This window comes from Aplidium turbinatum, chromosome 17, assembly GCF_918807975.1.
Source record: "Aplidium turbinatum chromosome 17, kaAplTurb1.1, whole genome shotgun sequence".
Lineage (NCBI taxonomy): Eukaryota > Metazoa > Chordata > Ascidiacea > Aplousobranchia > Polyclinidae > Aplidium > Aplidium turbinatum.
The window spans coordinates 20425388-20441483 of NC_137488.1; the positions used below are offsets into that span (position 1 = coordinate 20425388).

General features: G+C 37.7%; 1 protein-coding gene across 2 annotated transcripts; it reads right to left on the reverse strand.

Moving 5' to 3' along the window:
- Window positions 1–491: 491 nt before the first annotated feature.
- Window positions 492–10918, reverse strand: LOC145786128 (excitatory amino acid transporter 2-like). 2 transcript variants are annotated; one of them, XM_082597781.1, is made up of 12 exons: window positions 10434–10918; window positions 9248–9433; window positions 8142–8291; window positions 7678–7885; window positions 7026–7068; window positions 6202–6334; window positions 5820–5946; window positions 5043–5136; window positions 3613–3752; window positions 2730–2924; window positions 2196–2330; window positions 492–1643 (listed from the first exon to the last, which is right to left on the reverse strand). In XM_082597781.1, the coding sequence occupies exons 2-12, from the start codon at window positions 9414–9416 to the stop codon at window positions 1481–1483; spliced, it is 1557 nt and encodes a 518-aa protein (XP_082453907.1). In that variant the 5' UTR covers window positions 9417–9433; window positions 10434–10918; the 3' UTR covers window positions 492–1480. The 2 variants fall into 2 exon arrangements, with proteins under 2 accessions (XP_082453907.1, XP_082453906.1); XM_082597780.1 differs by having other exon boundaries at window positions 9248–9445.
- Window positions 10919–16096: the final 5178 nt, after the last annotated feature.

Below are 16096 nucleotides of genomic sequence, written 5' to 3' on the forward strand. Positions count from 1 at the left end.
TTGTGTAATGTGTATGTAATACATCATGTTAAACCCGCTGAAGTTACTTCGTTTTATTTCTCTATGGTTCAACAAAGCAAACTCTCTACCAAATCTTTATTATTACAAATATTCTGTAGCAATCACTCAGCTAGCAAAATTTGACATTTTTATTTTATTTCAACATCTGGTAACGTTGAAACAATATAAAATAGAAATTTTTGTTACTTGGATCTCAAATTAGAATATCTCTCCCTTTTTAAATTAATTTGACATCTAAAGGTGCTGAAAACATGTAAAAAGGGACAGATTTACCGCTTAGATCCGTCAACAGCAGTTTTAAAGATCTTCTTTCTATGCCTGCATACTGTATTACTTTGTAATACGTTTTGCGTTTGAACAAACAAACCGCTAATCACTAAACAATCTTCATTAATTTGAAGATTCAACACGACTACCCCTGGTACACATCTCGCACACTGAATAGAAGGACCATGCCAGTTCATGATAAATTTAACGGTTTTATTTAAACATTGTGCGATAACAGTAGAATCGAATGTTTTCGAATGTTGTCGTCATCGAATAGGGTGCATTACGTTACAGACAAAGAACAACGTCAAGAAGTCGCGAGCACCGAATGACAAGACAATGCATTGACTGCTCGATAAATTGACAGCTCTGTCTTCCCATAGTTTTATAGATGCAACCAACTTCATGAATGAACTAACAGCAAAATCAAGCAATTCCTGTTTAATTCTTGAGGTGTGTGCTCAAGCAATCAAGCAAGCAAACCATGTAACCCCCAATGTACCATGTCCCCAACTGTACTATGTCCCCACTATACTATGTCACTCCAACTATACTATACCAACTCTGCAATAAGATTTCTAAAATGTTAGGACTTTTGGCTCTTAGACTGATGAATACCAATGTTTTGTCATGGTCAGGATGACAAAAGAGTATTTCTCACTTTTATACGACAATCAAACATGATTCATGATTTAGGCCTAAACGTCATCAGTTGGAAAAATGTTTACAAAACTACAAACCACACTTTTAGAAACACCAAATAAATTGTGCAACAGGTGCAAGAACTCGTAAACGGGAGTGACAGATAGTACATTATAGGTATAATTATTTAAGAACATCTATTATTAGACAAATACGTCACTGATTGAAAGAATGTTGTGGCTTGAGACGATACGTGCGACTTTGCGGTAGTTTGGATGCATCTCGCGATAAACTTCGCAACTTTTGTCCAATGAACATTGATAAGTAAAAACAGTTTAAAATTTGAACTTTAAATCAATAAAACGTAAATTTAATTCATCCAAACTTAGATTTAATTTACCCTTGAAAAAGGATGAAAACCACCGGTTAAACAAATCAATAAAACGTACATTTAAGTGAAGAAATATACGCTGGTGACTCAACGACAATTCAAGGGGAGTGACACGTTTTCTAATGGAGTGTTGTTGTAAGTACTTCTTTGGGGTTTTAGTTATTCCACTTCCTTCACAATTTGTGGCGAGGAGGCCCCTGAATATTGAGGGATTGAAGTTGGGCATTCTTTTTGCTTAGTAAGGTTATCCTTGTTCATATGATAAATAATCCCCGCTCCGATGCAATCTCCAAAGACGTTGACTCCGGTGCGCAATCGATCCCTGGAATACAATGAGTCGTATGAGAGCAGGGGGATTATCGGCTAACAAAGTTTAGTTAAGAATTTGAAGCAATTGATCAGCTGATGAGTTTGACGAGATTTCATGTTTCCAGACTTGCTCTTGGTGGTTAACATTTAGATTCATTGGACACGGGAAGACAAGGAGGCCAATCTTCGTGTCCACTTTCAGGCCTGTCATTGAGTGTCTCACCAAAGATACAGCTGCATGCTCATGAGCGGCGTCGAACCGACGTCCTTCCTAGAGTCGTGCAAGAGCTTGTGGCCTAACTACTTGGCTATGGAACTGACAGTTTGGCTCTTTTATTGTTGAACACACAATAAGCCACTTATTTCTGGAACTTTTAATCTTTTATCCCCAATATGGCTATTACAGAAACTAATTGGGCTGTTGCGATATCTTTAATTCTTAACAAACATAAGTATTAACTTATTTTAAGGGGATAAATAAATAATTTATGATAAGTTTAACCTACTGAACAAGAGTGTGGATAAGTTTCTTTCACTAAAGAATGGTAAAATATAAGAAACTCACAGACACCAATCAATAGACCAGAGAAGACCAATTGGCTCAGTTGGCAAACCAATCGCTGAAAGTACCATTAGCAATGTAACCAAACCAGCACTTGGAATTGCTGCCGCACCAATACTTGCCAATGTCGCTGTAATGCTGAAATAAAGTGATACAAAGTTAAGTAAACCATTTTTAACAAACTTACACTGCAAAATTATATTATTCAAAATGCCAGCATTTCCAACAAGAAGTTGTAAATTCAAATCAGTATGTTTGAAGACATGGCTACCATGACTGAAACAGAAATCTTATTAGCATAGGTCTTATCCAATCACTCATGACTGTTCAGAGACATTAAAGACAACCATAGCTCTATACATCTAGTTCTACATTCTAAACCAAAGTTGTTTTTATGCTAAATGCCTGATCTTATACCAATCACACATGAATAATGTGGTTTTCACAACATTGATGCTACGACAATGTAATGTTCTTGTTACATCACATTTGCTTGTAGCAAAGAGAATAAAATTAACATAATAAAATAAGAATGACCTGACTGTGACGATTTGACCAGCTGATAAATTTGCAGCGTACATTTGGGCTATAGTGATAGCAGCCACCCCTTCCATCAGGGCCGTCCCGTCCATGTTCATGGTGGCACCGAGGGGCAGCACAAAGCGGGTCACTCTAGGGTCAATCTTAAGATTTGTTTCAAGACAACGCATTGTTACGGGAAGAGTGCCAGCACTAAAACACAAAAGGCATTTGTTACATCAGAGAGGGTTGAAACCATGGCGGTGAAGGGAAATATGGATATTGGTATAAGAAGGCATTTTTTTAGGTGGTGCATTTATTTCGAATTCGTACATTGAGTGAATGGTTATGCTTGTTATTTCCTGCTGTATTCTCAATGTATCTTTAATGTATCCTCAAAATATCCTCAAAGTATTCTGCTCCTCAATGTTGTATCTGAGTTACCAAAAAGAGGCAAGAAGAGTTGCGATAATTTTGGTCTCAGGACGAGCTCTGCTTATAACTTCCTATAGATTCGTAACTAGACAGAACAAAGAAAGCATCCAGCAGTTAGTTGCGAAGCATGTCTCAGCAAGTCCATACTTATTCACACACTAATGAATAACGCTCCATCGATGATGGTGTTAATGTCCGCAGTGTTAATGTCTAGGTCATTTGTGGCCTATTTTGTTCCTTGCACTGATAAACTATGATAATTACACCCACAATTTTTTTTTTTAATTTTTCTGTCAGCTCTTAATAACTAAGCACATTTACAAACATCCCAATTTTCAAAAGAACCAAAAAGCAACTTTTTTCCAAATTATCAGACATGCACACTTGCACAGTTATTGAGAAAATTCTTTGATATTACGCACTTCACTGTATGCTCAACAGTATAAACAGAACACGGTTTCCTGACCTTGATGATGTGCCAACTGCAGTTAAAAAAGCTTGAATTGTCCCAGCGTAGAGCCGATATGGGTTTTTTCTCGTCATTGTGAAGTATATCAAAGGAAGGACAACAATGGTGTGTATGGCCAAGCCAGATACCACAGTAACCTACGGAATAGACCAATCTTGTTGATTTCAAGCAAGCAAACAAACTACTGAATATCATTTCTGACAACAGGAAATACTTAAAGGCCTACTAAATAAAAATTTCAAACGGGAATTAATCATTAAAATGCGTAAACTGAACATTCAAGAATACATTTCAAGAAAAATTACCGAAAAAAAATGTTTTCAATGGCGCTGGCAAGGCCCAAAGTCCAATGTTTCATTTTTTTTCATTTTTTTCAAAATAACCAAAAGTGCAAACACTGCTCAAGAATACGTCTCAAAAGACAGCAATAACAAAAGCCACGTTACCACATCTGATGTTTTGAGCAAACTGTCTGATGTTTTGATGTTGAAATGTGCTGTTTTGATGTACATACATACATAGCCTACAGTCAAATCGCCCGCAGTAACAGTGATTGCGAGATCAGCTGATTGCTAGTCTCTAGTGACGCAGACTGTACAGTCGCACGCTTCGCTGCTCAAGCCCAATCTCGTTTTGAAAGCTCTGACAACAGCAGGCGCGCAATGGTGGTCAGACCGCAATGGGGCAAACTTTTATTGAAAATCGTTTTATGGAAGCATGTTAAACACAAAGAACGTGGAAAATCGCCAAGTCAGGTTTTTCCTTTAGTACCCCTTTAACAAAAAGCAAAGTGAAACGTATTCATAAAAATGTCAGTAGTTTCATTGATTGACTGAAGGAATCTTTATCCTCGGACTGAGATAGCTAGAGATTTCTTAAATTTTAATGTTACTGCCTTTTAATTCGTTAGCTATTATTGAAGGACAAATCTTCATTTCTTAAGAATTGTTTTTTGTTTTTACATAATGTTTGTAAGTTTGTCTTTTGCACTTGCGACGGATGTGAGCAACATTCATGAATGTGACGTGAGCGCTGGAATAAGGAGACGAACCTGTGCGCTTGAGCAACGCACGTTAAGGACTGCTCTCCATTCAGCGGCATCTAATGGATGGAACAATTCCCCGGCAACAACACTTCAACAATCGGAAACTTCACTCTGTCAATCTCGGTGACCGGGCCTGCGTCAGTGATTCAAAGCCTCTACAAGTATGCGAAACTGCCAGGATTAAGCTCTGCAAGACGCTTTCCCAGTCCGAGGATAAAAATTCAATCAATCAATCAGTCTAATGAACGCCAGTCCGGCACGATACTACTCCTCTAACAAAGAAGGTTTCGCAAACTTGCTTAAGCAATCCTGCCATGCAAGTTTCGAAAGTTTTTCTTCTAGTAAATAAATGCTAATTTACTGGTGACAGGGATGAACTTACAAAGTACATCCCGATAGATCCAAGCAATACAGAAAAGCTCTTCATCTTCAAAAGATTCCCAGCAATCAAGCAGCAGATACCAATGGGAGAATACCTAAACATAGAAAGACCAGTTCATAGAATCGAACTGTGGGCGAAGATCTACTTAAACTACAGATTGGTTAAACCGAATGGGTTTAAATGATCAACGTGGCATAAGGAAAACAAACGGAATATACTTGCAATAAATTTTGTTTCTGTTTTAGCAGAATGGCTGTAAATTACTTCAAAAGGTTAGGTTGAACGCTCTTTCTCAGTCTGATGTTCTCTGTGGTAGCCTAATAATGATTTTGTTTCTCACGAGCTTTCGGAACACAGTTTCCTTGTCATATGCAAATGACAGAGTTACATATTTACATATGTGCCTGAGCAAATTATAAGTCTATGTTTAATGGTCCATCATAATAAGCTGAGGATTGTTTGATTCGGTTTGTAAGTTGCAATAAATGTTTCAAAAGCAGCACTATCTACAATAGAGTGCCATAGTAGGCCTGCAGGTCAAATGAAAAGTTGACTATAGGTCTTTTTGCTAAACAATTTAGCAAATTTGCAGCACAAAACCAGCTTTCAAAGCGGTGATTCATTTATTTATTAATATGTTTTATCCACGCCACTATCAAAACGGCTATGAAGGGATAGTGATAATTATGATGATGATAACTATGATGATGATAACTATGATGTTGATAACTATGACGTTGATAACTATGATGATGATTATATTACAACCAACCGCACCATATCACAACCATGATCATCTTCATGAAGATTTTATTGAGAACGTCCACAAATTCTTTCACAACTTGCCCCTCTTTGCCCATGCTGGACAAAATCACACCAAAGAAAATAGAAAAAGCAATAATGCCTGAAAAAAAGTATGCGAAGTGTAACAGAGGTAGCAGAATTGTTCCTTTTTACGTTGATTAAACATCTATGCTCTGGAGAGATAAATGTAACAAAGGCGCATGTTCTTATTCTCCCTGTGGAAGAAAAAGCTACCGGACTTTTCTTCAGAAACTTCATTCGATGGAAATGCTTTGGGATTTTTTCCAAACGCATCCTTAATATAGAATTATAATTATGAACGTTACAGCAGACGTTCGTTTACACCTCAACCAACCTAATACATTTGTGCTGTCTGCGTATCCAGCGACTTTCTTGTATTGCATTGACACTTCTGACGTATTCGTGCCGAAGAAGTTGGTTGAGTTATAGTCAACATCATCTTCAATTTTTGTCAGAACAGTCTTCGCCTGTGATGAAACAATGAGTAGAAATACACCGCTGTTGGAAACATGTCAATGTGTGGGCAAAAGTGGCACAACAGCATCTTAGCCAAAAAATAAAGAGCCCAATAGACACCAAACTCATGTTCAGCAAACAAACGTTTCGAAAACCATACTATGTCTTCATCTTCAGTGCTATAAATGTTTTATTACATTGATGTCACTGAAGATGAAGACAGTATGGTTTTTGAAACGTATGTTTGCTGAACATGAGTTTAGTTGCTACATTTTAGGCTCTTTATTTTTTGATCAGATTAACCAGGTTTTTCAACTAATTTGCTCCTAAATATTTCAGTACTATCCAAAACCAGCAGTTAGTAAAGCAAAGTGACGATAGAGATTATCTAACCGACTTTTTGGACGAAGAAGCTTCATGATCAAGCGGCGCTGGTTCGACTCTCGGGGTGTGCGTTTGAGCAACACATTTTAGAACTGCTCTCCATTCAGCGGGACGTAATGGATGGAAAAATTCATGGCCAACAACACTTGAACAACAATCGGAAACTTCACTTTGTCAATCTCGGTGATAGGCCCTGTGTCAGGGATAAAATTGCTAAAAATAATGACTTTTCCTTATTAGGAGTTTTTTCATACTGTTCTGTGCAAAATTCAAAGCAAAACAAACCAACTTTAGCTTCATATAGGAAGGAAGACTTACCACACGGAAGCATGCCGCAAATATGTTGTCTGGGAATAAGTTTCTGAAAATATATTAGTCATTCATGTATTTGATATAGTCTGCACTATCTGGTGAGTATTGTGACATAATCAAAGAACTGATGCTCGATCACCTCACCAAATGGTGAGACAAATTGCCCACATTTGTCTCAAATAAACTAATCAGGACATCCAAAAGGTAATGACGTCAAAATATCTACATTTTAGTCCAAAAGATTGGTTGCTTAACTAAACAGATAAAAACATGCCTGAACACAAATTAATTCGGCACACATAGTTGATAATTAAACCAGTTTGTACCCTTTGCGGATCCTTTTCTTGTTTCATGAGCAAATCTGGCAGATATTGGGAGATGCAAACCTCCTTTTATGGGTTTTTTCAAAACAGAAACTTTAATTTTTTTATTTCTTAGCGTTTACGTCATCTTGATGTCGTTTACGTCATCTTGATAGCGTTTACGTCATCTTGATTGCGTTTACGTCATCTTAATTGGTGTGCTCTTGATCCTGGTCAAATTATCGCAACGAACAATCCAGATAACAAAATCCGTCATTTGTTACGTTAATTCAACATCTGCAGACGTTGAATCAACGTAAAAATGACAGATTTTGTTATCTGAAAAACAAGCTTACCTCGCAAGGTCCAGGAAAGTATCGAAAGCAGACACAGGAGTGAACTGTTTTGTGTACTCCGCCAAGTTGCGTTGGTCTGGGTTTCCGGGTTTGATTACTGACACGAGGGTAATGCCAAGAAGTACAGCAATTGTGGTGGTACTCAAGTAGTAGAGGAGGGCGTGACCGCCCATTCTGCCCCCATTCTTCAAATCAAGTTGCCCCAGTCCTGAAACAATTACACTTTTGTGAAAGGAGTCGATTCCAAACTTTATTTAATATGTTTAAAAAATAATTTGGCACTTTGATAAAAAGTAAATCTATTAGAAAAGTATTTGACTATATAATTTTGTTTTCATATTTGAGTACATTTCTTTTGTTTGTTCATTCCTATACCCACAACTGATACAGTAAAATTATAAGCAAACTTGATAGAAACTTCCATATGTAATTCTGGAATTCTCTCTCCCTCATTCCAAACAAACCTGTCACAACACTTGTGAACATAATTGGAACAACCAACATCTGAAGACTCCTCATCAGTATCTCTCCTGGGAACATCACAAGCACTATAGTGCTGTCCGATGGCTCCACCAAGCGGACCAGAAGTCCAACTAGGATGCCCACTAGAACACCTGCAAGAATAATTTCTTGTTTTCATAAAGCAATAAATTGGCATGTTCGGCAAAGAGTTTTAATTTCTATTTGAAATCATTAGTAATCTCAACTATCTACTTTTTCAATTCCTTAAAGTATCGAAAATTTGTGCCTGAAACAAACTTGTCACAATCAACGCTTTTTTTGGAGACGCATGGGCGATAACCCCGGAAAACCGCGGACACTGCGCACGTGACTAGGTCATTCTTACGTGTTGTGGTAGCTAGGTGGGAAAATGTGCAACGATAATTTCAAGTAAATTCACTGAAACATTCAAGGTTAAGGCAATGTGAGTTGGGTTAGGAAAGTCGGTGTCATCCATCGTCCTCCTATATCCGCCAATGCTACAAAACTACATCAAACTACCTCAATTGGCAGCAGTGGCCGAGTGGTTAGCGCGTTGGGCTTGCAGTCGAGAGCCTGCATGTTCGATTCCAGCCACCCGCACTTGCTGTTGTTTCTCTGGGCAACGATAATTGCCTCTACCCAGTGATCGATTTCGAGTAATGGATAGTACCAAATTTAAGTTATGAGTAGAGTAAATAACCGGAAACAGACATTGCCGTCGGCTGCAGCGTGGGTCAGGTGTACCTCGGAAGGCGTACACCGATGCATAGCGCTCAAGTCCGCTTTCCCGCAATGCAGGATGAAGATATGAAAAACAAACAAACAATTATTTCATATCGGCTTCCAGACTTATTTAGTGCTCACTAGTCACTACTACCATTGCCGATGCGACCTTTGATGAACTAGATGCTAAGTTCGTAAATTCTTCCAAAGTTCCCTTTGTCGTGCAGTGTCCCAAAGTGTTCTTAGTCACTACTAACATCGTATAGATATCCCTCAATAAATCACAGTGGAACCAAATCCCTAATGGGCTCCATGATCCATCAGTTGAGAACCCCTGCTCCATTGTTACCTGTTTTGTTGTTACCTGCTATTGTCAAGATCACAAGCAACGTCTCTGTCTTGATTTGGTAGCCACTGCAACACTGAATCATTCCGCTTGTATTCTTGGCTGCTTTTTGGTCTTTGGCGAGCTTGTTGTTAGATTGTTCCAGAAGATGGAGATCGTCGCTACGTGATGTATCTTGTGGTGTCATTGTGACGTCGTAAAATTCTACCAATAATTCTAGCAATGTAGCAAGAATAAAACTAAAATAGAAAAATTTTGACAGAAAATTAACTTGGGCAATTGGAAAGAAAAATCAATATGATAATAACAATATCATCACTCCATCTGCAGCAACAAAGACATGTGCTCCAGCTCTGTGTGCACAGTTTCACCAATAACCAAAACTACAAATCTCTTCAAATTTTTAAAACTTTGTGACATGGAAGGTTTCTCTAATATCCAGTAAAAAAAGTTTTGAATTCATGGAAATAATATTTCTTTTGTAACAATTTTGTAACAAAGTAACAAGCAAGTATTGCTGCCGGTATTCACGTCTCAAATAACATCAAAAATAGTCATTACGAGTTATATTAGGTTGTAGAATTTTTATATAATCTTCTATTTACTTTCGTCCAACCAAGTTTATTTGCCCAAACATTTCAAGCAGATTAAATGGTCAATCAACTAATAATTATAAAATAGATATTATGATACATAAGTTACATAGTATGCAACAAACATTTGTAAGAACATTTCAACAAATTATTATAGATAATCATAGTAAAGAAGAGAAGCATTCTTTCCGACTATCAGCACAAGGCTGCGTACTCACTAGTACAGCGAGCAATTGCGATTCGCTAACCATAACGATGAAACCTCCACCTTAGCCATTTAGACCATAGAATCAACAATATGTTTCTTAGCAGCCGATTGTAGCAAGAATTGACAGCGAGAGACACCGTATTTTGCCTATGAGGCTGGACTCGTCAGTATCGCACCACAAATTCTGCCACAAAGTATCATCCCAGCCTCATGGTCGAAACACGGTGTCTATCACTGTCAATTCTTGCTACAATCGGCTGCCGAGAAGCATGCCACGGATAGTCACAGTTAATAAAACAACTATGCTTCTATTTACAATCTTCAGAAACAACTTTCAAAATTTGTTGCTACATTTTTAACAAATGTGAACGATTAACATCGGAAAAACGTTTATTTTACTCACGTCTTGGGTTTTATTTTGCTCTACATCTTTGAAAACTTCAAGTGGATTTGTTTATTGAGCATCATATTTACAGTTTGTCAACATTATCACCACGACTGATTTTTACTGCTTCATGCGGGAAGAACACTCTAGGTACAGTCTTTCAAACGTATGAAATAACACCACCTGGAATCGAACCCAGGCCAATCAAATCTGTGGGAAAAGACACGAGCCTTCACATTAAGAAGTTGGTCTTATCTAGGCTTACAATCGGTGGTTAAAAATTTAGATTAAGTGGAAGGGAATACAAGATAGCCAGTCTTCATGTCCATCTTTACCATGCCTTTGTCCTGCCAAAGCTACAACCGTATGCTCTTGAGCGGTGTCGAACTGGTGTCCGATTGCCGTACTAGAGCTCACACCACTCTGCATGAAATGTTTAGTAACTAATGGGTAGTGGTTTCGATTAGATCTTCCAACTGCAACCAGGAATTATTAGGAATGAGTCCCAGCGGATTAGAAACAAAAACCGCCTCGCTTTTATCTAATCGTATTTTTTAAACAACACAAAAGTCAAGAGCCAAAGTTGCTCGTGTCTTTATGATGAGATCTTTGTCTCTAGCAGTGTGACCGCCTAACCGGCCCATAATCAAGTGGCCCAACTGGACCAGCATGCTAAGCTACTCCTGGCTACAACTGAACCTATCCTAGTAGACCATTCAGCAACAAAAGAAAGTCTAGCGATAAACGCCCACACGATAACAAAAAAGATAATTATTTCCACAACTGATTGATTTCCGTGAACGTCTGGTCACATGACACAATTTATCAGAATAACAAGAATGATTATGAGGTAAACAATTTAGATAGGTTGCTTAGCAATTGTTGTGGTCTTCGTTTCCGTAGCTGGACACCTGAGCCCTGAGCGGACAAACAAGATAACCTCTTGCAATAGGCTACCTCTCATCACGTGACTAAATTGGGGACACACGTAACAATGTTCGGGTTCCACAGCTATAACAATCATGGGCCCATCGTAACAACATGCAGCTCATGACGTCACAAAGTAACACCAACAGACGATCATGTCATTCCAAACAATCATGTTTCAAAACATTTCGTTTCGACAATTTTTTGTCGTAATCTCACTTAGAATGATGAACTGTGATTTGATTTCATTGGTAATTTAAAACTGACCAATTTGCCAACCGTTTAGGTTGATGAAGATGCTGAAAAAAAGCGTTTCAGTGTTTTTACTATTTATCTTGCAAATATGCATTGGCCTACCAATACAATTCATGTACAAAACGTTGTTGTCACACTCAATATATAATAATTGATACTTAAATAAACAGAAGAGTATGTGCAACAAAAATATAAAAACTACTCGTTTCATCTCACATAAATGTACATCTTACGTCTATATCATCTCACATAAATGTACATCTTACGTCTATATCATCTCACACAAACGTACATCTTACGTCTATTTCATCTCACATAAATGTGCATCTTACGTCTATATCATCTCACATAAATGTGCATCTTACGTCTATATCATCTCACATACATGTACATCTTACGTCTATTTCATCTCACATAAATGTACATCTTATGTCTATTTCATCTCACATAAATGTACATCTTACGTCTATATCATCTCACATAAATGTACACTTTACGTCTACTTCATCTCACATAAATGTACATCTTACGTCTATATCATCTCACATAAATGTACATCTTACGTCTATTTCATTTCACATAAATGTACATCTTACGTCTATATCATCTCACATAAATGTACATCTTACGTCTATTTCATCTCCCATAAATGTACATCTTACGTCTATATCATCTCTCTCACATAAATGTACATCTTACGTCTATATCATTTCACGTAAATGTACATCTTACGTCTATATCATCTCACATGAATGTACATCTTACGTCTATATCATCTCACATGAATGTACATCTATTTCATCTCACATAAACGTACATTTTACGTCTATTTCAGCTCACATAAATGTACATCTTACGTCTATATCATCTCTTTCACATAAATGTACATCTTACGTCTATATCATCTCACATAAATGTACATCTTACGTTTATATCATCTCACATAAACGTACATCTTACGTCTATATCATTTCACATAAATGTACATCTTACATCTATATCATCTACATAAGTGTACATCTTACGTCTATATCAGCTCACATAAATGTACATCTTACGTCTATATCATCTACATCTTGCCGTTACTTTCACAATTACCTCAGCAACGTTTGCAGACATAGAATCAATGTAAAAGTAACGGATTTTGTTGACTGGATAAAAGAATAAAAAACCATCAAGACTTTACGAACCATTAACGCTGTTTTGACGTAACCGAATATTTCTTACATTCATCTCATCTAGTGATGCACGTGGTTCAATGTCGTCATCATGTCGTCATTGTTATGAAAGCACTCATTTAAAATGCCTCTCTCAAATATTTTACGCGAGATGCAAGTTTTTGAACATGGAAGAACGTATTTGTATTTCTATTAAGTACTTTATGCTAAAATAGCAAAAAACTTAAAAAGCGAAAAATTTCTTCTGTTTCTAGATCAAACAATCTACATCGTCTAACTAAACTATAGCATCACAAAGCAAGCACATCTGCATATGTCACAATATCTTTAAACTCTATTATCGCATCAGAAACATGAGTTACTCTCTGAAGGAAACCACACAAAACAATTCTAACTAAGTTAACATTGTACTTACAGCCGTCCGACTGTTAGCGACTTTTCAATTCAATCGTTCGGCAAATTTTCCATTCCGGAAAAACGTGATGAAATTTGCGAGAAAAAAGGCGCATCTGTCTGTTATTTCCTCTGTGAACAACCGGAACTGCATTCGGGCAAACTTATACAGCGAGGCGTCCAAACGTGTCAGTTCATTATGTGCAGTTCTCACTGGTTACCAACCCCAGCAAGCTAGATATATCTCTTTTCATTAATTCAACGTTCACAGACGTTCAATTGATGTAAAATGGAATTTGCTAGTCGGAAACTGTTGTTTTCACAAAATCTTCACAGCATTTGCTTCAGCAAAAGTTGACAAAGGAACCAACTTTTTATAAAACATTGTTTCTTTTTCATGGCGTCAAACCACCAAAACAAATTCTTTAACAAAATCTTTTCAAATCATTTTCTGCACTTGCATTGTACTCTCAAATATGTTGTGCTGCATGCTATGACGCCATAATGGTGTTTGTTGAAAAGATACCCAGCAGCTGCTGGTGTTGGATAGCTATTAAAGTTTGTCTGATTAGTCGCTGGTCATCGCATCCAGGCTTGTGTTTGCCTGGTGAAGATTTGATGAAGAATCAAATCATGGTTATTGGTTTGAGAAAAACTTCCAGATGTCTTTTTAAGCAGAAGTTAGAGATGTTCAGACTATCACTAACCTCACTGCCTGTGCTTTCGTAACAATGACAACATGATGACGACATTGAACTACGTGCATCACCAGATGAGGTGCCATATTCAGAAACTCATCATAGCTCGCGTCAATTGATGACTAACCTATTTTGTTTCTGAGTCTTTTCTGTTTTTGTTTGCATCCTAAAATATTTCGTAAGATAATTTTCATGGAAATGTTTTATTTACTGCTTTGGGCAAGTTAAATAATTTCCTTCACAAATATTATCGATCTTCTAATAGAAGAGCAAATGATTAATCGGCATCCTGAGATGGAATGCGGCAAAACTGATGCGATCTTACAGCTCGTGGCTGACTGTAGTGACGTGGGTAGACAAATTTTAAGGGGGCAACAGCAACTGTTGTCAGGCAAACGTCATCCAACATGAGTTACATTGGTGTTGAAACGTTGTAATCCCTCCCCCGTGACTAGATCCCTGGCTGACTGGCACAAGCCAACAACTCACATATCTTCCTCAATATCTTCTGTGGATATTCCTTTTGGTTTTCATTTGTGACGTCAACACAGGAAGACTCGGTATCGTATTGGTCGCTGCGTTTCATAAAATGAGTGTTTCCGACAAGTTTTAAATTAATCCGTATTTTCTGCTGCCTTTATGCAGGTCCCTGGAGCTAAACAATTCAATTGCAATTTATAACTTTTAACCAGAACTAAAGACTAAGAACAACTCGCATCATCCCCGACATCAAACCAACTCTTTTTTACATTGATTCAACATCTACAGACGCAGAATCAATGTCAAAATGATTGATTTGCTGTCTGGGCATACAACGCTTGGTTGCCATGGAAATTCCATAAAAGCTCGAAGCCATTCCAAAGATTCCAACAAAGTTTCAATAATCGAACCACGTTTGATCACCAGATGACGTTTGTTGACGTTGATGCAACGTTTTGAAAGAAAACCATTTTGCAAGCTCTTGTGGCTCACAGGACATGCGCCAACCAGCTCTGTTGCATTTTGGGCATCTTTAGGGAAACAACTGCATATATGTCGAGTTGTCAGACTGGATTTGATTCTGCTCGTGGCTATATTTGGAAGGAAAACACCAATAGGCCACGCGCGAGGTTGCATTATGACGTGTCACTAAGAAGCGGACTTCACTTACAATTCGCTGCACACAAATCTGACAAAGGAAGTTTCTCTAAGCTCGGACGTCATTAAATAGCTTGTCGGACTATGGAGATGTCGACGCCACTTGCGTAATCAAACGAGATCTCTGATTGGTCGTAAATGTGGGTGTGTTCGAGCGTAATCTGATGAATTAATCGATACAAGAAAAATTTTCACAAATTTTCCACGAGGCTTGTTCGAGATTGGAATGTAATTTAGAAACATTATTGAAACAAATGAATAGAATATTGGGAGAAAACTTAAACTCTCAGAAAGCAAGCAAAGACGAAAATACTTCCTTCATGAGCAATAGGCCTGCAATTCTCTATCCACCCCCATAGCTCAGTTAGTTATGCCCCTGACGTTTTGTGTGCACGGAGAAACTGGAAGATCAAGCGGCGCTGGTTCGACTCTCGGGGTGTGCGCTTAATTGAGCAACGCATTCAAGGACTGCTCTCCATTCAGCGGCACCTAATGGATGGAATAATTCACAGACAACAGCAGGTTACTTCAACAATCGGAAACTTCACTTTGTCAGTAACTTGGACTGCGTCAGTGGTTCAAAGCCTCTACAAGTATGTGATTGTGAAACTGCCAGAAATAACCTATCGAGGCTTTGTCAGTGTGAGGATAGAGATTCAAACAAAACAACTACCGGTACTGCATAAAATATATAGGCTCAATGCAAATCAAATCGACATCACAAAAAATGCCCAATGCCAAGCAGAAGGAGTTCAGTACAAAATCATAAACGCCAAAAAGTATCCTCGTTGATCTTATCGCTAAAATGTGCCAGCTTATACTTTTACAAAAACAAAACAAAGTAACTATAGCGGATTTAACATCTTTTATTACAAAGATATAACATAATTAAAAAAAATAACTCAAACTTTTTCGACACGTACGTGTGTCCTCTTCAGTAATAACTTACTGTAAATCTGCAATATACATGAAATGAAAATTGTAAGATAAATTTGACTACGCACTATAACTGTAACGAGTAACGACACTCCTGGCTGAAAACCACAAATTGAACAAGTCATACAAGAATGATTGCGAGTAAATTATACGGCGG

What these genes read in the sequence shown, in the direction of transcription:
- LOC145786128 (XM_082597781.1), bottom strand. Translation starts at nt 9,416, where the DNA reads ATGACACCACAAGATACATCACGTAGCGACGATCTCCATCTTCTGGAA. An exon ending in GGTCAAATCGTCACAGTCAG is followed by an intron (nt 2,331 to 2,729) that starts GTCATTCTTATT and finishes ACTTTATTTCAG; the next exon opens with CATTACAGCGACATTGGCAA. An exon ending in TGGTCTATTGATTGGTGTCT is followed by an intron (nt 1,644 to 2,195) that starts GTGAGTTTCTTA and finishes ATTGTATTCCAG; the next exon opens with GGATCGATTGCGCACCGGAG.